Source organism: Schistocerca piceifrons, chromosome 3 (genome assembly GCF_021461385.2).
Source record: "Schistocerca piceifrons isolate TAMUIC-IGC-003096 chromosome 3, iqSchPice1.1, whole genome shotgun sequence".
Taxonomy (NCBI): Eukaryota; Metazoa; Arthropoda; class Insecta; order Orthoptera; family Acrididae; genus Schistocerca; species Schistocerca piceifrons.
The window spans coordinates 311,759,763-311,784,190 of NC_060140.1; the positions used below are offsets into that span (position 1 = coordinate 311,759,763).

General features: G+C 42.2%; 2 protein-coding genes across 5 annotated transcripts in view; one reads left to right on the forward strand and one right to left on the reverse strand.

Annotated features, from left to right (window-relative positions):
• Positions 1-10,824, reverse strand: part of LOC124790159 (DNA-directed RNA polymerase III subunit RPC8) — a 56,198-nt gene extending 45,374 nt beyond the window's left edge. The window contains exons 1-2 of one of the 2 annotated variants that reach the window (XR_007016237.1): positions 10,077-10,824; positions 9,819-10,002 (exon numbers count right to left, since the gene is read on the reverse strand). Coding sequence is in view for 1 of the 2 variants with exons in the window: in XM_047257755.1 (XP_047113711.1) it covers positions 9,819-10,002; positions 10,077-10,187 (295 nt within the window). In the remaining variant the exon portion in view is untranslated. The remainder of the gene's footprint in view (positions 1-9,818; positions 10,003-10,076) is intronic. The other variant, XM_047257755.1, reaches the window with a different exon arrangement.
• LOC124790158 (serine/threonine-protein kinase 19-like) overlaps positions 10,446-24,428 on the forward strand; it is a 46,058-nt gene continuing 32,075 nt past the window's right edge. Inside the window, exons 1-2 of one of the 3 annotated variants that reach the window (XM_047257754.1) lie at positions 10,779-10,895; positions 13,078-13,172. In XM_047257754.1, the coding sequence (XP_047113710.1) occupies positions 13,083-13,172 (90 nt within the window). In that variant the 5' untranslated portion in view covers positions 10,779-10,895; positions 13,078-13,082. Of the gene's footprint in view, positions 10,896-12,497; positions 12,914-13,077; positions 13,173-24,428 lie in introns of those variants that run through there. The other 2 variants (XM_047257753.1, XM_047257752.1) reach the window with 2 other exon arrangements.

Below are 24,428 nucleotides of genomic sequence, written 5' to 3' on the forward strand. Positions count from 1 at the left end.
ATAACACCACAGTGCAGTAAAGATGAAGAAGAGCTTCCGCATGCATGTAGTCTTCATGTGGAGAACATGGGGCAGCCACGTCAGCTTTTTATCAAAAATAGGGCCCAAGGAATGGGACTGTGCTACAACATCTAGGCGCTGGTTGCCTAAATAAAATTCTAGATTGGCATGTACTGTCGGCCGATGGCAAAAATGTATAATGAACATTTTGGAGGGCGAAAACTAGAAGTCATGGGAAAGGGCCCACACAGAGACCCGACGAATGGTGCCTTGGAGATGGCATTCAGCAGGTGCTTCTGAGTGGGAAATGCAACAATGCAAACACTGTTAACATAAAATGCTAGGTTAACCCGAAGCCTAACAGAGGTTACTATCGCATTTATGGTCACAAGAAGGAGTGTGACACTTAACACAGAATCCCGTGGGATACTGTTCTCTTGGATCCAAGGGGCGCTGAGTGAAATGCCAATTCTAGGGATAAAAACTCGTGGATAAAAAAATCTTATGGGGGCACGAAAGGCCAAGTCATGGAGGGTACCTAAAAGTCTTATGTAGGTCAAAGAAGACTGCGACAAGGTGTCCATGTTCAGAAAAAGGAAGAGGTAGGAGGGGGGGAAGGATGTAACAGAGACAAAAGTAGAAGAAATCAACAGTGGGTGGAGTCTGTCATAATTTTGATGAGCCTCAGCATAAAATAGGCAATCAAGGGTCTTGTACTCTGGGTTCTTCTTTTCTCCCTTGTAAGCTGGGCAATCTGGTGAGTGTGGAGAGCTGCGGTCATGACAATTGACACACACAGGTGACGGAACACAGGGGCTTCCTTCCTGGAGTTGGTATCCACAGCCTACACAAAGAGAGTCCACCTTAGGAAGACATACGGCCAAAACACAAGCACCTCATGGGTGGCACAACGTAAGGCTTCACATCACATGAGTAACACTTAACCTTGATCTTCCCTGGGTGAGTATCTCTCTCAAAAGCCAGAATATAGGTGCCGTTATAAGTGAGGTCGTATTTACAACCCTTCTGTACACGTTGAACAGAATGAACACCATGTCACTGAGGTTAGCCGGGAGTTACTCCTAAGTTTGCAGGATGAGGTCCCTATGCAAAATAACACTCTGGACAATATTCAGAGACTGGTGAGGAGTAATAGACACCGGGATGTTGCCAAGGCAATCACAAACACAAAGAGCTGCAGAATGGGTAGCAGAAGCAGCTCTGATCAACAGGGAGCCTGATCGCATCTTACTTAGAGACCACTTCACTAAAGTTGTCCTCGATAGTGTCTGCAAAAAACAACAACTTTGTGGTGGTGAATGTGTCCCCAGCCATCCTAGTACAGACCAGGTAGCAGGGAAAGTGTTTCATCCCAAGACAGTGAGCCTGGCCCTCCTCCCAGGGTGCAGCCAAGGAAGGGAATGCTGCCATGTCACACAAAGCAGCTTTCAATGATCCTTTACCATTCAAAGAGGTGGCCATTTGAAAATGGCCACATTTTTGCAGCTTGATACACTTTATGTGCCAAGCATCCATCCTGATACCACCCATTCAGATCCGGGGCTCTCCCCATGGCCACCACCTAGCCGCCTGGCATGGCAGCCATTGCTGGGAATTCCAATGTTCCAGGATGATAAGCACACTCTCCTTGGCATACATGGAGAGGCAGCAGCTCAGGTATCAGTAGTGTGATCCCTGTGTTGTCAGGGATCTCAGCCAGATGGGTACATAACAGCCCCACCACACAGACTGGCTACACATGCTGGTGACCTAGCAACATGGAAGGGGGGCTATGCTGGGGAAGGATGAGAGGAAGGAAAGGGGGAAAGGTATCCATGTCATATCTCACACTACATAGAGAAAATTTAGAAGTGAAGGTCAAACCCCAAAGGACAAGCAAAAATGCCAAAATGGACGAAAAACAAAAGGCAAGAGGAAAAAAATTGCAAGGAATACAGGGAACGAGGTGGGTAGCCACGTAGATATAAATCAGAACACGGAGAGGGGAAGGAGGGGGCAGTGGTTAAGGAGCGAGGGTCACAGTGAAGGAAATGCGGCCCACGAAGGAAGAATGGGCTGCAATATCTCAGAGCCCCTTGAGTGAAATGCACGAACTCACAAAAAGAACCATGAGCCCCTTGGGGGTTTTAATTTGTTAAGTATTATTAGATTGTCCTCTATGTTAACAAAGGAATGTCCTGAGTGCTAAATATGTGAAGCTATGGCAAATTTATTGGGTGTGTTGCTCCTAAATGCATTAATGTGTTCTCTGAATCTAGTCCGGAAGCTTTGTCACTGCATTTTATCTTGTATACATCTGAGTTGGAGAATTATCTTTACTGGTTTTTGTATTGGTTGCAGTCTATTATCTAACTTTTTGTTGGTGGAGAAAGCATTGTATGGTCTCAATATATTAGCAGTTTCTTATGAAATAGTATCAAAGTAGGGATGGCATACAATCCTGGTGTCTGTCTGCTTGCTGTTCTTTTCTGGTCATTCCTTTCCTAACTTTCTTAGGCATTTTTTCTATGAGTGCAGGTCAAAAACCATTTGCAGCTGCTATCTGTTTGACGACTCAATTTCATTGCTTAATAGCATTTTGCATGCTCTGCGCAACATCAAACTGTTCGCTGCTAATTTGTGTGTGAGTGGGTTGCATGAAGAATCATGGATATTTGCATCTGCAGTTCTCGGTTTTCTGTAAATCCTAATCACATGTTCACTGTTTTTACTGGTAATGGCAAAGATGAAAAAGTTTATCGAGTTCTGAATTTCATATTTACAAATGAACTGAATGTTCTTAGGCATACTGCTGAATGCTTGAATTATTGCCTCAACACCTTGTCTGTTTACCCTCTCTGTTACTACTAATGTGTCATCCATATATCTTTTGTAAAAATTGATGTCTTGTAAACATGGGCTGTTGCCACTGAATAATTTTTGCTCAAGGTGGTTAATGAATATGTTAGCTATGGTCCCTGATATGTTGGAGCCCATTGATAGACCATTTGGTTGTCTGTCTAGTAGCTCATTTGCTACAGTATAACTGTTTTCGACAGAGCAGTTTACTCCAAATGTGTAGTTGTTCATCACAGTCTCCTTTAGTTTGTGATTCAACTTATATGGGTTGTTTCTAGAGTTAACTTCAGGTCTCAGGTCTCACAGGACAGTCTTCCTTGTACATATTTAACTGTGACCTCAGTTTTGGTGTTTTTGTGTTCATGGATGCATCTTTATTTCTCCTTCACAGTACGTAAGAAGTCAGTCTTCTTTAAGAGTCTTAAGTTCAGCTTGAAATTTGTCTTTTAGGTCTTTCTTTATCTGTTCAATATTGTTTTTGTTAAAGAATTCTAATGTTTTCTCAATATAAGTTTGTTCATGTATTGCCCTTGTCTGCTTTTGTTGTTACTGTTTTATGTTCTTCTTGATTACTGTTTATGGTTTTAAGTGTTTTACTGTCACTGATGGATTTAATAGTACTGTACTTTGTTTCACTGAGTTCTCTTTTTAATAAACTATTTGCCTTGTGTGCTACCGCAATTTGTGTGTTATTGCTGACCTTGGCAGCATTTGCTGCATTCTTTGTAGCTACTGAGAAAGATAAACAGAAAAATAAATAAGAACAACAAACAGATGGACTCCAGGACAGTATACCTTCCTCACTTTGTTACCATTTCATAAAAATTGTTAATGTATTGAAACTATACAAGGTAACAGTTGCTTTCCCCACCAGCAATAAATTACATAGTAAGACTATACTAGCTGAAATGCAATCAATGCCTCAGTCAGACTGGATGAAGCATTCAAACCAAATTCAAAGAACACATTAATGCATTTTAATACAATACACTCCATAAATGTGCCATAGCTACACACATTCACAGAACATTCCTTTGATACTGTAGAGGACAATCTAATAATACTTCACAAATTAAATAAAGGTCACAAACTCAGTCTTTATAAAGAACTGGAAATTTTCATTCACAATAGAAAATATGGACAGAACACACAAATGAAAAAGCTGAGACAGTGGCAATGAGCACACTAGATGAAACAAGCTGAGAAAGTGACTATGAGCTTCTTAAAGAGTTTTGCAACTATACTAGAAAATGCGTTATAGCTCTTTTCACTTTCTAATTCCCGAGTGACCTTAATAAAAGATAATTCCCAATGCATTGTACAGAGACAGTAAGACTTTGATTGTGCTGATGCCAAGACTAAGTTTTCTATTTTTTATGTTTTTATTTTATTTGCGTCTTTACTGCCATGGATTTGGAATAGCAATTCTTATAAATGACTTCTTGTAAAGAATGAAGTAATCACATAATTGTTACATGTATCTATGGTCCACAGTGTAAGTTAGTAATGAATAATCTATGAGGCAAGGCACTATATCTTTACAATCTCTGGTTTGTTTATGTTATTGGTTCACGTTCTGCATGACAAATTAAGTTAAAAAGTTTTTATTTACGATGAACCTCACTGTTCTGGGCACTGAAACAGATTGTAACTCTATCACCACTTAAAACTTGTAATTGTAGTGCCATGTTACACTAACAAGTGCTTGTTGCACATTTTCGTAGCAAAATGAAACCACAGCAAACAACAGACTGCATTTAGCTAGCAAAAATGTTACAAAGTATCATTATTCCACCTGAAGATAAGGGTGTAAACACTTAAAAATGACACTGTGGGATAAAATAAAAAAAGTGACTGACACAGATATTTGTTTTATTTGAACTCTTAAAGACTGGCAGAAACAAAATGAAGGAAGCAGAGGATCAAATAGGCAAAAAGAAAAGGCCTCATAGAACTCCTTGGATAACACAGTAAATACTGAATGTAACTGACGAAAGGAGAGAACGTAAAAATGCCACAAATGATAATAGAGGCATCGAAAAAAATAAGATCTACAGAAAATGCAAAATGGCTAAGCATACATGACTTGGGGAAATGCAGAGGCCGCTTATAGGAAAACTGAAAAGAGCTTTGCAGAAGAGAGAAGTGGCTGTACAGCTGTATGAGTATCAAGAGTTTGGATGGCAAACCAATACTAAGTAGGGAAGGGAAATTTGACAAGTGAAAGGAATCTACAGAAGTGCTACACACTTTAGGTAGTATCATAGAAAAGGAATAGGAAGTAAATGAAGATTATATGGGAAGTAAATTAAGATTATACAAGACACAAGATACTGCAAGAAGAATTTGACAGAGCACTGAATGACCGAAGTTGAATTGTAGCCCTTAGAGGAAACAATTCCTCAGAACTACTGAGATCCTTGGCATGCAAGATATATGAGACAGGGGAAATACCCTCCGATAGAAGAGTGTAATAGTTCAAAATACAAAGAAATGCAAATGCAGACAGGTGTGAATATTACCAAATTATAAGTTTAACAAGTTCTGGTTGCAAAATATTGGTATGAGTTATTTGCAGAAGAATGCAAAAGCCAATAGAAGCTGACCCCAGGGAAGTTTGGGTTTAGAAGAAATGAAGGATCATGTGAGGCAATACTGACTATATGATTTACCTTGGTTGAAGCAAGGCAAATCTACATTTATAGCATTCACAGATTTTGAGGATGCTTATGACATTACTGAGTTGAATACACTCAGAAATTCTGAAGGTAGCAGGAATAAAATCCACGAAGTGAAATGTTTTCTACAGCTTGTACAGAAACCATACAAAAGGGAGAAGAGTCAAAGAACATGAAAGGGAAGCCACAGAAGAGAAGGGAGTGCAACAGAGTTGTAACTTATACCCATGTTATTCAATCTGTAGACTAAGTAAAGAGTAAAGGAAGCCAAAGAAAAATTTGGAGATGGAATTAAAATTGATGGAGGTAGAGGGGGAAAAAGAAGTTTGCCAATGACATTGTAATTCTGACAGAGACTTGGAAGAACAGTTGAACAGAATATACAGTGTCTTGAAAAGAGGTTACACATTGAACACCATCAAAAGTGAAACAAGGGTAATGGAATGTAGTGAAATAAAATCAGGCAATGTTAACAGAGTCAGATTAGGAAATGATACAGTAAAAGTAGTAGCTGAGTTCTGCATGTTTTTTGGGCAGCAAAATAACTGCTACAGCCATGAAATATTTCTGAATTTGTTAACATCAAACATAAGTGGTAGGAAGTATTTTTTGAAAATATTTGTCTGGAAAGGTAACGATTGACCAACTGTGCAACGTTCCCTCTGCCATGCACTGTACAGCAGCTTGCAGAGCCTGTTTATAGCTGTAAAACATGGGATGCTCAACCAGTCGATTGCCATAGACCAGTCAAACATCAAAGTTGTAGTAATAGTTTATTTTTTGTCCATTGATCAGTTTTACAATGATTTTAGACATGGTTTTATGAGGTGATTTTTCAAAATCTTTGTCTGAAACCCATTTAAATGAAATCTTTTTAAATGTAAAATATCAGTTTGCTGATGATGAGTGTTTTGCAAAATATTTCTAAGTGGTAAGACACAGACAGGTTTTCAGATAGATTATATAATGGTAAGACGAGATGTAGGAACCAGGTTTTAAATTGTAAGACATTTCCAGGGGCAGATGTGGACTCTCATCACAATCTATTGGTTATGAACTATAGATTAAAACTGAAGAAACTGCAAAAAGGTGGGAATTTAAGGAGATGGGACCTGGATAAACTGACAGAACCAGAAGTTGTAGAGAGTTTCAAGGAGAGCATTCGGGAAGGATTGACAAGACTGGGGGAAAGAAATACAGTAGAAGAAGAATGAGCAGCGTTGAGAGATAAATAGTGAAGGCAGCAAAGGACCAAGTAGGTAAAAAGACGAGGGCTAATAGAAATCCTTGGGTAACAGAAGAGATACTGAACTTAATTGATGAAAGGAGAACATGAAAAAATTCAGTAAATGAAGCAGTCAAAAAGGAATACAAATGTCTCAAAAATAAGGTCGACAGGAAGTGCAAAATGGCTAAGTAGGTATGGCTAGAGGACAAATGTAAGGATGTAGAGGCGTATATCACCAGGGATAAGATAGATACTGCCTACAAGAAAATTAAAGAGACCTTTGGAGAAAAGAGAACCACTTGCATGAATATCAAGAGCTCAGATGGCAACCCAGTTCTAAGCACAGAAGGGAAAGCAAAAAGGTGGAAGGAGTATATAGAGGGTTTATACAAGGGCGATGTACTTGAGGACAATATTATGGAAATGGAAGAGGATGTAGATGAAGATGAAATGGGAGATAAGATACTGTGTGAAGAGTCTGACAGAGCACTGAAAGACCTGAGTCGAAACAAGGCCGTGGGAGTAGACAACATTCCATTAGAACTACTGACAGCCTTGGGAGAGTCAGTCATGACAAAACTCTACCATCTGGTGAGCAACATGTATGAGACATGCGAAATACCCTCAGACTTCAAGAAGAATATAATAATTCCAATGCCAAAGAAAGAAGGTGTTGACAGATGTGAAAACTACCGAACTATCAGTTTAATAAGCCACGGCTGAAAATTACTAACACGAACTCTTTACAGACAAATGGAATAAACTGATAAAAGCCGACCTCGACGAAGATCAGTTTGGATTCTGTAGAAATGTTGGAACAAGTGAGGCCATACTGACCCTACGACTTATCTTAGAAAATAGATTAAGAAAAGGCAAACCTACATTTCTAACATTTTGACAATGTTGACTAGAATACTCTCTTTCAAATTCTGAAGGTGGCAGGGGTAAAGTACAGGGAGCGAAAGGCTATTTACAATTTGTACAGAAACCAGATGGCAGTTATAAGAATCGAGGGGCATGAAAGGGAAGCAGTGGTTGGGAAGAGAGTGAGACAGGGTTGTTGCCTACCCCCGATGTTATTCAATCTATATATTGAGCAAGCAGTAAAGGAAACAAAAGAAAAATTCAGAGTAGGTATTAAAATCCACGGAGAAGAAATAAAAACATTGAGGTTTGCCAATGACACTGTAATTCTGTCAGAGACAGCAAAGGACCTGGAAGAGCAGCTGAACGGAATGGACAGTGTCTTAAAAGGAGGATATAAGGTGAACATCAACAAAAGCAAAATGAGGATAATGGAATGTAGCCGAATTAAATTGGGTGATGCTGAGGGTATTAGATTAGGAAATGAGACGCTTACAGTAGTAAATGAGTTTTGCTATTTGGGGAGCAAAATAAATGATGATGGTCAAAGTAGAGAGGATATAAAATGTAGAGTGGCAATGCCAAGGAAAGCATTTCTGAAGAAGATAAATTTCTTAACATCGAGTATAGATGTAAGTGTCAGGCAGTACTTTCTGAAAGTATTTGTATGGAGTGTAGCCATGTATGGAAGTGAAACATGGACGATAAATAGTTTAGACAAAAGAATAGAAGCTTTCAAAATGTGTTGCTACGGAAGAATGCTGAAGATTAGATGGGTAGATCAGATAACTAATGAGGAGGTATTGACTATAATTGGGGAGAAGAGAAATTTGCGGCACAACTTGACTAGAAGAAGGGATCAGTTGGTAGGACATATTCTGAGACATCAGCGGATCACCAATTTAGTATTGGAGGGCAGTGCGGAGGGTAAAAATTGTAGAGGGAGACCAAGAGATGAATACACTAAACAGATTCAGAAGGCTGTAGGTTGCAGTAGGTACTGGGAGATGATGAAGCTTGCACAGGATAGAGTAGCATGGAGAGCTGCATCAAACCAGTCTCTGGACTGAAGACCACAACAACAACAAGTCTGACAATACCCTATCTGCCTCTTTTGTCTCCATTTTCATTTCACTGTCTTTATCACTCACACCAAGCAACACTTTTTCATCCCGCATGACGAGATTACTGTAACAAACATCATTGGATCAAGAAGCTGCAGAGAAGTATGCAACCAACCTGACAGTACTGAAGACAGAGTTTAAAAACTGATTTTCACAGCTCAACTTTTCCAAAAAGTGGATATGAAAGAAATTCATGTAAAATGTGTGATCTTTTCTCTTGAAGTGAGACTGAACATGAAATAATTTGATTTCAAAATGATATTCCCTTAAGTCAGAAAATAATGAAGATAACATCCAGAAATTAGTGAGCGTAACAACCCACCCTAACATAGTAAAAGGCGCATTGCATGTTTCATAGTATTTGGACTAACTTGTCTACATAAGGCAGGATTTTCAATGATGAACAAAGTGAAATATAAGTGCAGAAATAAGCTGACTGATCATCTTTCAGACTGTGTAAAGTTGACTCTGACAAATTATTATTGTAATAAACTTGGCAGTGACATGCAAAGCCTGGTACCATCTTACTAAAAACAATTTTCAGCATTTATGATGGCGTAAATTTAGCTTTATTCACATGTCTAATACCCAGAAAATTGAGTAGTATGCCTACAGATTTGATGGAGAGAAAACTACCTTCTATGTTTTTTGTGTAATTAGAATGGTTAATTTTGGTTACAGTGTTTTTTTGTGCTTAAACATTTACATATTTTTAAGTCCGAACATCTGTAAATGGACTAAATTGCATGTAGTAGAACTCGTCCTTCGTGAATTTTAAGAGTCAGCCTCTGAATATCTGTCAGTCACTGGGGTCTTCATTACAAGTACAGCTAGGAGTATTGCGTCGAGAAAAATATGAGAAACGGTAAGTACAAAACCAGTTATAGACAAAATAAAATTTCACTCACGTTCTGCAATTCTGAAGTCATCTATTCTTAAAAATAAGACCAAATTTACATGTGTTGATTCACTCAGAATGAGTGCAATAATTCAATAGTTGCTTGTAAATGTGTCGATATAAAGATACATTGATAACACTATAAACGATAACGATGTGACACCTACCTTGAACGCCTTCTGGGCTACAGCTTTTAATTTTACCGATGAGTATTTCTTCCATGAATGGCCTGAATACAACATAACGGAAGTTTACTTTGGTGTGTGCTGCGCCATCACCAGGGAATATGTAAGAATCTTCTAAACGTGTTATGTCAAACAGTGCAATGCACAAACCGACATTTAAAACAACCTGTAGAAAACACAAAAATGTTACAACAGTTACGAGGAAGTGATACCTACAGCCCAACCAAAACAAACACATACTTTGTTCGCCAACTTCTTGTTCAGCTCTTCTGAAATAGCATCATTAAGCCTCTTCTTAAAATCATGTGGTGGAATTCGAATGACATGCTTCATTTCGGCAAGTACAAACATTTTTTGTTTTTCAAAATTCCACACTTAAATGACTTGTCACAAAGACAAATCAAGGATGGAAATGAGAGACATATGAAGCAGAAATATTTTATACTATTCGCCACAGCCCGCTACCTAACAAAATACTGGAACCACACTGTCGCTTTTCGCTCCACTGCAAAGTACTGTACGACTTCGGCTCAACACGTGCATTTTCACTAGTGTTTACTCGTTGTGTTTACATTTCAATATGAAATGTGAAGCCAAAGATGTATATATCAACAAGTGCCAGGCAGTTGTCTAGTTCATCGCAGTAGCACTCTCGAAAGGCAGTAACCAGCCGGCGTATCAAAATCTTCGGAAGTTGAGAGATAGCATAAACATAAATATGGTTGAATTCGTAAATTTCGTATGCTAGAGATCTGGGGGCGCCACGGTTCTTCCTACCGTTACGGTATTCTCCATAATATGAAGAGACGTGTGACGTTGCCAGACTTTTACATTCAAAGGAAGAAACCTCACTTATCGGCTGACATACAGTTGACAGATAGTGACCCAAAAACAGATACTAATTTTGGAAAAGATGCGCCGTCAGATACAGAAGGTGCCTTGGTGTACTTGCGAAGTAAATTTCCTAACGAAGCGTTTGAAGGCCATCTACCACCTGTTATTGTCATCCATCAGGTTTACGCTATTGTGAAATGCAAAACGACTGTAGATAAAGATGTGGTAAGTGTTCTGTAGAAGTGAAATTTGTTAACTTGTAAGTTACAAGTATTAACAGGAATCCCTTTGATAATTGTGGAAACTATTATTTCCTGTAATTACGTTGCGCTGGAATTTAAATTTCTGAGCAAAATCTCGCGAAATATGTGCTTGGTACCCATATAATCTCGAGCTAAAAGTCAGTCTGATCGTGATTCTGTTTCATTAACTGTCGTTTGTGGTTACTTTAGCGCAACACTGCTGATCACTGTAAAGATTTGTGATATTCTAAATTTACAAACCTTCGGGTGCTGCAAGGAATGTTATTTTTCTGTTATTCGATGGGTAGTAATAGGACTGTATATGGTTCTGATAGTAGTGCGTTATATTGATTTCAAGGTTGCACTGTGGGATTTAGAACGTTGTGTTATACCGGGAACTAGGCGATAATTTTCATATTAGGCTAAAAACAAGATATATTAGATAATTTGATCTGTCACAGATATGTATTGTGAATAGAATAATGAATACTTGCCAGTATGGTTTCTGCTTCTCAGATCCGCAATAACAAAATTATGAAAATGTACACTACATTATAACAATGAAACTTCCTTAATGAAGCTTGAAAAAGACAACATTGTATACCCTGCGCAAATGTTTGCTTCAATGCAGTTTTCATAAATATCGTGAAATCAGACGTCAGTGTAGCGGCACTACAGAAGCATCAGATTCCACCCGTCTATTTTGACCTACGCCACACCAGTACGGCGGAAACTGCTAGTTCCAACGAATACAATATGGCAACATGACGTCACTACATACAAACGCGAGCAAAAATAAAAATGAGAATAACGTCTCGCTCCAAAAATAAAATGAAACTAACGGGACAACCGCGGAAGATAGGGGTTTAGGGCGGGGACAAGCTAAATATACAAGAATAAAGAAACACTGAACCACCCTAAAATAAATAATATAACAAATTACGTTAACAACTTTCCGCCATATCAAGAAAACCATAGGAATCGGACGTTTCTCTTTATCTGTATAGCTCAGCTGCAACTATCGATACCAAAAACCCCAACATCTAAAAGCCTGAAAAGTGGAATCTGGCATTTCCCTTGACCTGTATAGATCAACTGCAACAATTGATACCAAAACCCAACACCTACATATCAGAAAAGTGGAACCAAAACCCCAACACTCAAAAACCCAAATACTACATATTCATTACATGAATTAAAACACAACTGACCTATCATAAATGTACAGCAGACAAAACACCACATTTACTGTAGAATTCTTTCTGCACAACAAACACGAACGAATCAGAGCAAACAAAAACGTCAAACATATAAGCAAAAGAAGGGGAAAAAAAGAAACTGTAGCAACTTGCTGAAAACATTTCCACAACCCACATTACTTCACTAACTACCTAAACTCAAAACCATGTTAGCGCAATGATTACCAAACTCAAATGAACCCAATACCATATTAAACTCAGCATGTCCACATCCACCGTAAAGTACACCACCACCACCACCACCACCACCACCACCACCACCACCCTACAAACATAACCAACTCAAAACCAAGTCATAGTGGCGTCACACACCTCATCATCTTTACGGCACGGGACAAACCAGATGGGTGGAATCAGATGCTTCTATTGACCCTAGCAGATCACCAGATGAAAATAATCCTTTTGACCTTTAGCAAGAGTTCAAGCCTCATAAAAATCAGAAATGTGTTGACAGGTTAGTTGAACATACGAACACAAAATACTGTCATTGAGCCAGGATGTAATAATGTTATAGTGTGTGACATCATATGTGTGCTAATTAGAAGAGAATATTATTTTTTGGAATACTGGTTGTGGTTACAGGCTGATATGTTGCATAGCCCAAGTTCTAGGTTAGGTTGAGAGGTGACAGTTTCGTTGTGAGCTGCAGGAATATCAAAATTCTGTTCTGACAATGAACACAAGAAGTATACTAAAGCTAAAAGACTAAGATTCTACAGGTTGAGATGGGATACTCATAAAGGTAGGCCTAATTAAATCAGTGTATAAAATAATAATTCATACACTATCTGCATTAATAAATTAGCATTTTGAAACTGGTTCTTACCCACATCTGTTAACCATCAGTCAACCATAATCAGCCTGATAGGTACCGCTGATATGTTTTGTTCCCTACTCCCATTTTAGGCAGCATGGGATTCCCCCTGGCTAGTAACTCCCTATCTCCAGGTTTTCGCATGATCCATGAGCTCATTGTACCTAAGGATGTCCCATTTATGGAGGTTTGTATTTTCTTTTATTTATCAGATTTATTACTTACCTTGTTTGATGGATGAGTAATTTGTACTTTGTAGACAATTTGTTGAAATATTTAGTATTTTGACCTCTGGTTTTCAGACGCACCATCAAAATTTATGTTGGCCAATGGTCAGGAGCTCCCTCCTGTGTTGGCAATAAACCAAGTGAAGTGATCACAGTGTCACTGTTGAAAATTGGTTTTCTGATATGGATATCATAAATTATTTGAAAGCTAAGAATTTGTTGTATGTTGGAACTCTCAGAAAAAATAAGATGCAATTGACATCAGATTTTATGGATGTAAAAGAGTAGGAACAATACAGAAGTATGTTTTGCTTCAGTAATGGGAAGTTTGATTTTTGCCCATACCGTGAGAGAACAGGAATGTGATTCTTGTAGCTTTGCTTGATAAGGTGATGCTGTGGATCCCAGATCTGGAGAGAAAAGGAAGCCAGAGATAGTCATTTTCTAAAATTCAACAACAGGTATGTTGATACTTCACAAACAAGTGTTACACGGAGAGCCAAACCAAATGCTGGACAATGGTCATCATCTTCACAGTAATAAATGTGAGTGTTGTCAATTCCCAGGGAGATTATTTACCCTGAGCAGTGTTCTCACTTGTAGATGGTGGCCAGATGGACTGCAAAAATAGTGTGTGTTCAGATGATAGCATGATGTGGCTGCAGACACAAGAAGTATATCTTTGAAGATTGAAGCAATTGTCATATATATTCTTACAGAGAAATAATACATACTTTCTCTACTTTCTTTGTCACCCTGGAACATTGGGACTCATGGCAATGGCCATCCTGCCAGGTGGCCTTTGCTGCGGCTGGGTGGCACCCATGGGAAGGACCCCTGGTCGGAGTGGGTGGCATCAGGGCGGATGACATGCAGTTAAGCGTAGTACATAATCTCTTACTGGTGTAGAACACCAGCAGTCTCTAAGTGTTCACGGGCTCAGTTCAATGCACAGAAGTATGACCCCAAATCGTTCCCCTCCGTAGCCACACCATGGGAGGAACATCAGGCTGAGGATGGCAACGACTCTTATTCGCCCCGGTACCTTGTAGGTTCGAGAGCTGATGGGGTAATCTTTCTTGACAATGAAGTCTGTTTTTTGTTGAGCATTTAGAGGACAAGTTGGGGAGGTGAAGGGCTTGTTCAAAATCAGATTTGGGTCAATCTTGATCAAAACAGCATCCTCTGCCTAGTCACGGGTGTCACTTGTTTATGACAAGATGAGGATGTTTCTGTAACCATCACGCCCCATAAGAGCTTAAATATGGGCCAGTGTATCATAGTTCACAGCGACCTTCTTTTGCAGTCTGACAATGAGCTGCACACCAATTTAGAGCGGTGAGGTGTAAATTTTGTTTGGCATGTCCATCAGAGTCTGAGGGATAATCAGGTTGCCACCGGTGCCTTCATCTTGTCCTTTGAGGGTGATACATACCCGAGAAGGTCAAGGTGATGGTCTACCACTGTGATGTAAAGCCCTATATCCCTCCCCCTATGCAGTGCTTTAAATGCTGGAAGTTCGGCCATATGTCTTCTCACTGTACGTCCGGCGTCGCATGTTGAGATTGCAGACGCCCATCATATCCCAATACTCCATGTGCCCCAACTCCCATCTGTGTCAACTGTGGAAAGCATCATTCGCTTGCTTGCCTGACTTCAGGATTCTCCAGAAAGAAAGGAAAATCGTGGCCATGGACTGACTGACCTAAACTAAGGCTAAAAGGAAATTTGAATGCCTACATCCTGTACATATGACATCGTCTTACGCTGCTGCTACAGCAGTTCTAGCCCCATCAGCTCCATCCCTAGTCACCCCCCAGAGCCGGAAGACTACACCTGCCCCCTTGACGGTTAGGGCACTTCCATCCCTGTTGCTGCTGCACCACCTACTTAGGGAGAGCAACACCCCCCCCCCCCCCACCCCCACCCCCACCCCCACCCCGCACCATTGGGCATATCAGTCCCCACTTCTGCACTGGAGAAGTGTAAGTTTCTTTGGCTCCTCTCGCTAGGCAGGGGTCCCTTGGGTCACTCCCTCTCCAGGTTTTTACTAGTGGGAAAGATTACACCCACCAGCAGCTGAAGAGCCCAAATGTGGCTGGTCGTGGGACTTCATTCTCATCCTCAGTCACGGAGAACGAATCAGTGAAGTCCTTCCAGCCAAGGAACCCAAAGAGCAGCGAAAGAAATCCAAAAAGAAGATCCCCAAGACCTAGGGAATTGCGGTGGCACCCGCACCACCGCTACCTACAAGCTCTGCATCTGCGAATGAGGTGGAGATTCTGGCGTCTTCTGAGGACCTAGATCTCGCTGGGCCCTCAGACACAATGGATATAGACTGCTCAAGCAATAAGTCGTTGGCAGCAGATGACCCTGAGGCGTAAACTGCCTCATTGAATGTTCCATACCTTCCCAGCCTCACAATCACATCATTCTCCAGTGGAATTGCGACAGTTTTTTCCACTGCCTGGCTGAGCTACGGCAACTGTGAAGCTTTAAACTTGCTATCTGCATTGCCCTCCAGGAAACTTGGTTCCTGGCAATGCAGACCTCTGCCCTCCACAGCTATAAGGAGTATTACAGGAACCGTGGTGACTATAATTGAGTGTCGGGTGGAGTATGCGTTTATGTCCTAAACTCAGTCTGTAGTGAAATCATCCCCCTTCAAACCCCTCTTGAAGCTTTGTTTGTCAGAATAAAGATGACACAGGAAATAATTATCTGCAATGTAAATCTTCCTCCAGATGGTGCAGTATCCCTGAATGTATTAGCTGCACTGATTGGTCAACTCCATAAACCTTTCCTACTTTTGGGAGATTTCAACACCCATAACCCCTTGTGGGGTGGCACCGTGCTTACTGGCCGATGCAGACATGTTGAAACTTTACTCTCTCAGTTCGACCTCTGCCTCCTAAACACTGGGGCCACCACACATTTCACATTTCTGTCACTGCCCCAGCATTAGGCCCATGGACGCCTGCCCAGATGGGCTTCAGATAATGCGGACTGGGAAACTTTCACCTCTGCTGTCACCGTTGAATCTCCCCTACACGGGAACATCGATGTGATGGTTGAGCATGTGGCTACAACAATCCTTTCTGTGGCAGAAAACGTGATCCCTCCCTCTTTAGGATGCTCCTGGCAAAAGACAGTCCCTTGGTGGTCGCCGGAAGTCGCTGAAGCAATTAAGGAGCGTAGGTGAGCTCTACAGCAGCATAAGCAGCACCCTTCCCTGGAGCACCTCATAGCCTTTAAACGGCTCTGTGCCCGCGTTCACCAACTTATCAAATAACGGAAGCAGGAGTGTTGGGAGAGACACATCTTTACCAGTTGGTGTCATACATCACCTTCCCAATTCTAGGCAAGGATCAGATGTGTTTTTGGGTACCAGCCCCAAACAGGTGTTCCCGGTGTTAACATAAATGGCATATTATCTACCGACGCAATCATGATTGCCGAGAACTTTGTTGAACATCTGCGTCAGAGAATTACCGCACAGCCTTTTGCACTCTCAAATGGCACCTAGAAGGGAAAGTGCTTTTGTTCACTACACGCCACAGTGAATCCTATAATGCCCCATTTACAGAGTGGGAGCTCCTCAGTGCCCTTGGACATTGCCCTGACACAGCTCCTGGGCTAGTCAGATGATTAAATATCTCTCATCTGACTACAAGCGACATCTCCTCGTCATCTCCAGCCAGATCTGATGTGATGGTGTCTTTCCATCACAATGGCGGGAGAGCACCATCATTCTGGTGCTCAAACCCGGTAAAACCCCGCTTGATGTGGATAGCTATCAGCCTCACCAACGTTCTTTGTAAGCTGGTGGAATATATGATGTGTCAGCGGTTGGGTTGGGTCCTGGAGTCATGTGGCCTACTGGCTCCATGTCAGGGCGACTTCCGCCAGGGTCGCTCTACCACTGATAATCTTGTGTCCCTCGAGTCTGCCATCTAAACAGCCTTTTCCAGATGCGAACACCTGGTTGCCATCTTTTTGATTTACGAAAAGCGTACAACACCACCTGGCGACACCATATCCTTGCCACATTATACGAGTGGGGTCTCAGAGGCCCACTCCCGAGTTTTATCCAAAATTTCCTGTTGCTTCTTACTTTCCATGTCCAAGTTGGTGCCTCCCATAGTTCCCCTCATATCCAGGAGAATGGGGTCCCACAGGGCTCTGTATTGAGTGTGTCTCTATTTTTAGTGGCCATTAATGGTCTAGCAGCAGCTGTAGTGCTGTCCGTCTCACCTTCTCTGTACTCATACGACTTCTGCTTTTCATACTGCTCCACCAGTACTTTGTGTTGCTGAGTGGTATCTACGGGGAGCCATGCAAAATGCGCAGTTATGGGCTCTAGCCCATGGTTTCCAGTTTTCGGTCGCAAAGTCGTGTGTTGTGCACTTCTGTCAGCATTGTACCGTTCATCCAGAACCAGAACTTTACCTTAATGACAATCCATTCACTCTAGAGGAGACATATCGATTCTTAGGACTGGTTTTCAACGCCCAATTGACTTGGCTTCGTCACCTTCGCCTGCTTATGCGGAACTGCTGGCAGCACCTCAACGTCCTCCGCTGCCTGAGCAACACCAACTGGGGTGCAGATCGCTGTAGCTCTACAGAGCCCTTGTTTAATCCTGCCTTGACTACAGGAGTATGGTTTATGGTTCGGCAGCACCCTTAGCATTGCGTTTAGTCGAGCCAGTGCACCACTGTGGTGTTCGTCTAACGATAGGAGCTTTTAGGACGAGTCCGGTGACCAGCGTCCTGGTGGAGGCAGAGTCTCTCCATTGCAGGTTAGGCATGCACAACTGCTGGCCAGTTACATTTCACACATTCGTAGTTGTCCTGCGCATCCGAATGACCATCTCCTTTTCCCACTCAAGGCGGTTCATCTCCTGCATCGGTGGCCCAGGCCAGGGCTTCCAATTGCAGTTTGTGTCCGATCCCCTTTTTGCGAACTGGAGTCCTTTCCTTTACCACCTATACTTGAAGTCCATTCACATACACCACCATGGTGTACATCTAGGCCGTGGCTTCCCCTGGACTTTTCACATGGCCCTAAGGACTCAGTTAACCCTGCAGCTCTCCGCTGCCATTTCCTTTCGATTCTTGACATGTACCGAGGCCCTGAAGTTGTTCACCCCGATGGCTTAATGGCTGATGATCACGTCGGCTTCGCGTATGTCCATGGAGGGCATATCAAACAGCATTCCTTGCCAAATGGCTGTAGTGTTTTCAGTGCCAAGCTGGTGGGCATATCTCGTGTTCTTGAGCACATCTGTTCATGCCCTGGGGAGTCATTTCTTCTGTGTACTGACTCCTTGAGCAACTTACAAGCTATCGACCAGTGCTACCCTCGTCATTCTTTGGTAGCGACCATCCAGAAGTCCATCTATGCCCTGGAACGGTCCAGTCGTTCAGTGGTGTTTGTCTGGACGCCAAGTCACATCGGAATCCCAGGCAACGAACTTGCTGAGAGGCTGGCCAAACAGGCTATGCAGAAACTGCTTATGGAGATCAGCTTCTCTGCAATTGACCTGCATTCAGTACTATGCCACAAGGTTTTGCGGCATTGGGAGACAGAGTGGCATAACCTCAGTATGCACAACAAACTGTGTGCCATTAAGGAGACTACAAATGTGTGGAAGACCTCCACGTGGGCCTCTTGCAGAGACTCTGTGGTTCTCTGTCGGCTCCGCATTGGCCACACTTGGGTGACACAAGGTTACCTCCTGCACCGTGATGACCCACCTCAGTGTTGGTGCGGCGCCCGGCTGACATTGGCCCATATCTGCGTAAGCTGTCCTTCTTTGGCTGCCCTGTGGCAGACTCTTCAGTTACGGGACTCATTGCCATTAATTTTAGCTGACAACGCCTCATCGGCTAATTTAGTTTTACATTTCGTATGTGTCGGTGGGTTTTATCGTTCTGTATAAGTTTTCGCGCATGTCCTTTGTCCCTTTGTGTTCTCCACTCTAATGCTTTTAGTTTGGATGTTTTAACATGTCGCAGAGTGGCTGGCTTTTCCTTTTTATTCTCGTGGTTGGCCAGCCACGGTCATCTGCTCTATTGTTTTTAACCCTTCTACCTGTTTCATGTTTCTCTCTGGTTTTCTTTGCCTGTTTTGTCCTTAGTAGTGTTGGCTGTCCTTCTGTTGTTCTTCTGGTTCTTCCATTCTCCTGTCATTGTGCTGCACGTCTCCTTTTTTTGCTTCTTTCCCTTGTGTAATTAATTTATCGAGAACAAGGGACTGATGACCTCGCAGTTTGGTCCCTACCCCTCCCCCTCCCCCCCATCCCCCCCTCCCCCTTCCCACCCCTGCTTTAAACCAACCAATCAACCAACCACAATACCGTATACACCAGACATCCACCGGGGATTGAAAGCTGTGGTGGCAAACTGCATATTTTCAAGTCGGTTATCATTTCATAGACTGCTCTGGCTCAGTTTGGTTGCTCATATTTTCACTGAAAATTTCTAAAATTTTAAAGTCAATATAAAAATAGTTTTGTAATGAAGAGTCAAACTTGTCACAATGCACATCATGTCAGAAGATGGCCCAGGTCTGAAGCACACCCCCTGCAACTACTGCCAGCAGCAAAAGAGATTTAGGCTTTCTCAGGGCACCGTGCCATGATCTCTGCTGGACAGTGATAACCCATCTCCTCCAGTCACATGATCACTCTGTAGTAGTAATAATACAGCTTTATTTGTTCTTGTGTGCAGCAACAATTTTTAATGTCTAATATCATAGAAAGTGTCCACTGCCACATGTACACATTTAGCCCCTCCATGTTTCCCCATTGTAATTGCTTTTCCTCTCTGCATAAAGGTACCTTCCAAAGTGACATGTACTATAACTGAGTCAGCCACCGTAATTTGGTTTGTCATTTTTCCAAGTCATCAAAAAGTCTACAGTGGCAGATGTTCCTCCTGTCACAACGATGGAATGAAGTGGTTTATGTCAATAAGAAACCCTTTGGCATACATATACAACAGTGGAACAAAGTGGTTTCAGTGTCAATAAGAAAATGTCCTAGCCCTTTGGCATACATATACAAGGACCCATCGGAACATCGTACTTGTGAATTATCTATTACATTGGGCCATATTTTGTTAGTTTTGTATGCTTATAATAGAGCAGTAGTGTGCTGTTCAGACTCTGATCCAGTTTACTGGGTTGGATGTTTAAGTGTGTGTTACACTGATTGGATCATATTTTCGTAATCAGTTTAACCAGCTGTGTTTACCTGAGTCATAGTTTGGCAGTTTCAGCTGTCTGAACATTCATCCTTTAAGTCTTAACAAATCCTCTGTTTTCTGGATGCAAGTGAGCCATAACTGAGAATTTAAATTTTATTTATGTTACTAGGAAACAAATGATTTTATTCAGTCATGATGCCGTCATGAAAAGAATCTACCCACTGTCCAATTAGTCTTGGTTATTTTTGTTCCTAGTTAATGACATAAAAAGAAAACTGCAAGAGCAGTTTGCAAAACTGCTTACCAACTCCTCTACTGTTTCTTTTGCATTCCCATGTCTCTTAAATATAAATTTTTTTCTCTGTTGTTTTCAAAAATTAATCAAGCCTCAGTAATTATGATAATGTTCCCTTTACATTCTGGAATTGTTACTTGTAGAGGAACAAATGAGCACTTTGTTGCAGACTGGATGCATCCAACTTTCTTCTTATGACAATGACAACTTTTATGATGATGATGATGATGCATTATTCTAATCAACTCACGAAGAAGAGATTTGAACTAGACAAGTTTATGGTTAGCACACTGGGCGTACAATGGGGAGAAGTAGGGCTGGAATCTCTTATCAGCCCATCCACATTAAAGTAGTCCTTCATTTCCCTAAATCAATGAATGTGAATGTTGCATGGCTGATTTCCTTCCTTGTCCTCCTTTTACCTAAGGCTGAGATTCAATGAAAGTGACTACATTGTCCATGGGAAATTAAAGGTTAAATCTTCGTTTCTTCAATATGGTTCAGAATATCATCCCGAATGGCCACAAAACTCATCAGTTTTTGCACTTATGGAATATGTGTCGAATAGAAAGCGAAATTTGTGATTGGAATGAGGATTTATTGGTAGGGAGGAAACATCATGTTAATTTGGACGGAGAGATTTTGACAGATTGAGAAGTCCAGAATGAGATTTTCACTCTGCAGCGGAGTGTGCGCTGATATGAAACTTCCTGGCAGATTAAAACTGTGTGCCCGACCGAGACTCGAACTCGGGACCTTTGTCTTTCGCGGGCAAGTGCTCTACCAACTGAGCTACCGAAGCACGACTCACGCCCGGTACTCACAGCTGCAAGGTTCGCAGGAGAGCTTCTGTAAAGTATGGAAGGTAGGAGACGAGATACTGGCAGAAGTAAAGCTGTGAATACCGGGCGTGAGTCGTGCTTCGGTAGCTCAGTTGGTAGAGCACTTGCCCGCGAAAGGGAAAGGTCCCGAGTTCGAGTCTCGGTCGGGCACACAGTTTTAATCTGCCAGGAAGTTTCATATCAGCGCACACTCCGCTGCAGAGTGAAAATCTCATTCTGGAAACATCCCCCAGGCTGTGGCTAAGCCATGTCTCCGTTATATCCTTTCTTTCAGGAGTGCCAGTTCTGCAAGGTTCGCAGGAGAGCTTCTGTAAAGTTTGGAAGGCAGGAGACGAGATACTGGCAGAAGTAAAGCTGTGAGTACCGGGCGTGAGTCGTGCTTCGGTAGCTCAGTTGGTAGAGCACTTGCCCGCGAAAGGCAAAGGTCCCGAGTTCGAGTCTCGGTCGGGCACACAGTTTTAATCTGCCAGGAAGTTTCATATCAGCGCACACTCCGCTGCAGAGTGAAAATCTCATTCTGAAAACATCCCCCAGGCTGTGGCTAAGCCATGTCTCCGTTATATCCTTTCTTTCAGGAGTGCCAGTTCTGCAAGGTTCGCAGGAGAGCTTCTGTAAAGTTTGGAAGGTAGGAGACGAGATACTGGCAGAAGTAAAGCTGTGAGTACCGGGCGTGAGTCGTGCTTCGGTAGCTCAGTTGGTAGAGCACTTGCCCGCGAAAGGCAAAGGTCCCGAGTTCGAGTCTCGGTCGGGCACACAGTTTTAATCTGCCAGGAAGTTTCATATCAGCGCACACTCCGCTGCAGAGTGAAAATCTCATTCTGGAAACATCCCCCAGGCTGTGGCTAAGCCATGTCTCCGTTATATCCTTTCTTTCAGGAGTGCCAGTTCTGCAAGGTTCGCAGGAGAGCTTCTGTAAAGTTTGGAAGGCAGGAGACGAGATACTGGCAGAAGTAAAGCTGTGAGTACCGGGCGTGAGTCGTGCTTCGGTAGCTCAGTTGGTAGAGCACTTGCCCGCGAAAGGGAAAGGTCCCGAGTTCGAGTCTCGGTCGGGCACACAGTTTTAATCTGCCAGGAAGTTTCATATCAGCGCACACTCCGCTGCAGAGTGAAAATCTCATTCTGGAAACATCCCCCAGGCTGTGGCTAAGCCATGTCTCCGTTATATCCTTTCTTTCAGGAGTGCCAGTTCTGCAAGGTTCGCAGGAGAGCTTCTGTAAAGTTTGGAAGGTAGGAGACGAGATACTGGCAGAAGTAAAGCTGTGAGTACCGGGCGTGAGTCGTGCTTCGGTAGCTCAGTTGGTAGAGCACTTGCCCGCGAAAGGCAAAGGTCCCGAGTTCGAGTCTCGGTCGGGCACACAGTTTTAATCTGCCAGGAAGTTTCATATCAGCGCACACTCCGCTGCAGAGTGAAAATCTCATTCTGAAAACATCCCCCAGGCTGTGGCTAAGCCATGTCTCCGTTATATCCTTTCTTTCAGGAGTGCCAGTTCTGCAAGGTTCGCAGGAGAGCTTCTGTAAAGTTTGGAAGGTAGGAGACGAGATACTGGCAGAAGTAAAGCTGTGAGTACCGGGCGTGAGTCGTGCTTCGGTAGCTCAGTTGGTAGAGCACTTGCCCGCGAAAGGCAAAGGTCCCGAGTTCGAGTCTCGGTCGGGCACACAGTTTTAATCTGCCAGGAAGTTTCATATCAGCGCACACTCCGCTGCAGAGTGAAAATCTCATTCTGAAAACATCCCCCAGGCTGTGGCTAAGCCATGTCTCCGTTATATCCTTTCTTTCAGGAGTGCCAGTTCTGCAAGGTTCGCAGGAGAGCTTCTGTAAAGTTTGGAAGGTAGGAGACGAGATACTGGCAGAAGTAAAGCTGTGAGTACCGGGCGTGAGTCGTGCTTCGGTAGCTCAGTTGGTAGAGCACTTGCCCGCGAAAGGCAAAGGTCCCGAGTTCGAGTCTCGGTCGGGCACACAGTTTTAATCTGCCAGGAAGTTTCAGATTGAGAAGTGGCTTCAGGTGTGCCCCCGGGTAGTGTGTTCAGATATTTGCTGCTCATATTGTATATTAATGACCTAGCAGATGATGTGAATAATAACCTCAGGTTTTGTACAGATGATGCAGTTATCTATAACAAAGTCCTGTCTGAAAGAAGATGCATAAATATTCTTACAAGATTTCACAGTGGTGCAAGTATTTGCAGCTTGCTTTAACTGTTCCGAAATGTAAAATTGTTCACTCCACAAAATGAAAAATGTAATATTGTATGACTACAATATCATTTAGTCTCGACTGAAATAGATCAACTCGCACAAATAAATGGGTGTAACACTTTGTAAGGATATGAAATGAGACATTCACATAGTTCAGTCGTATGTAATGCAGGTGACAGATTTCAGTTCGTTGGTAGAATACTAGGGAAATGCAATTGGTGTACAAAGGAGGATTACTTACAAAGCACTCGTGTGGCCCATCCTAGAAGATAGTTGAAGTTTGTGGGTGCTGTACCAGAAATGACTTAGATGGGACAATGAACATACAGAGAAAGGCAGCATAAATGCTCAAAGTTTGTTTAACACATGGGACAGAGTTGGAGAAGCCAAAGAAATTGTACTTATAGGTGCTTGAAAACACACACACACACACACACACACACACACACACACACACACACACACACACACATATATTTAAGGACTCACCCTTTCTGTACTCACTATGTGAAGAGATTTTTTGGTGAATTTTGCACAGCATACAAACCGTACGTACAGGTGTATGAAACTCTATACTTTATTTAAATTATAAAAAAAAATGAAAAAAATGAATGAGCTGTTACATTTTAAACTTCAGTTTTAGGAAAAATTCAAATTTCATAGTTAATTAT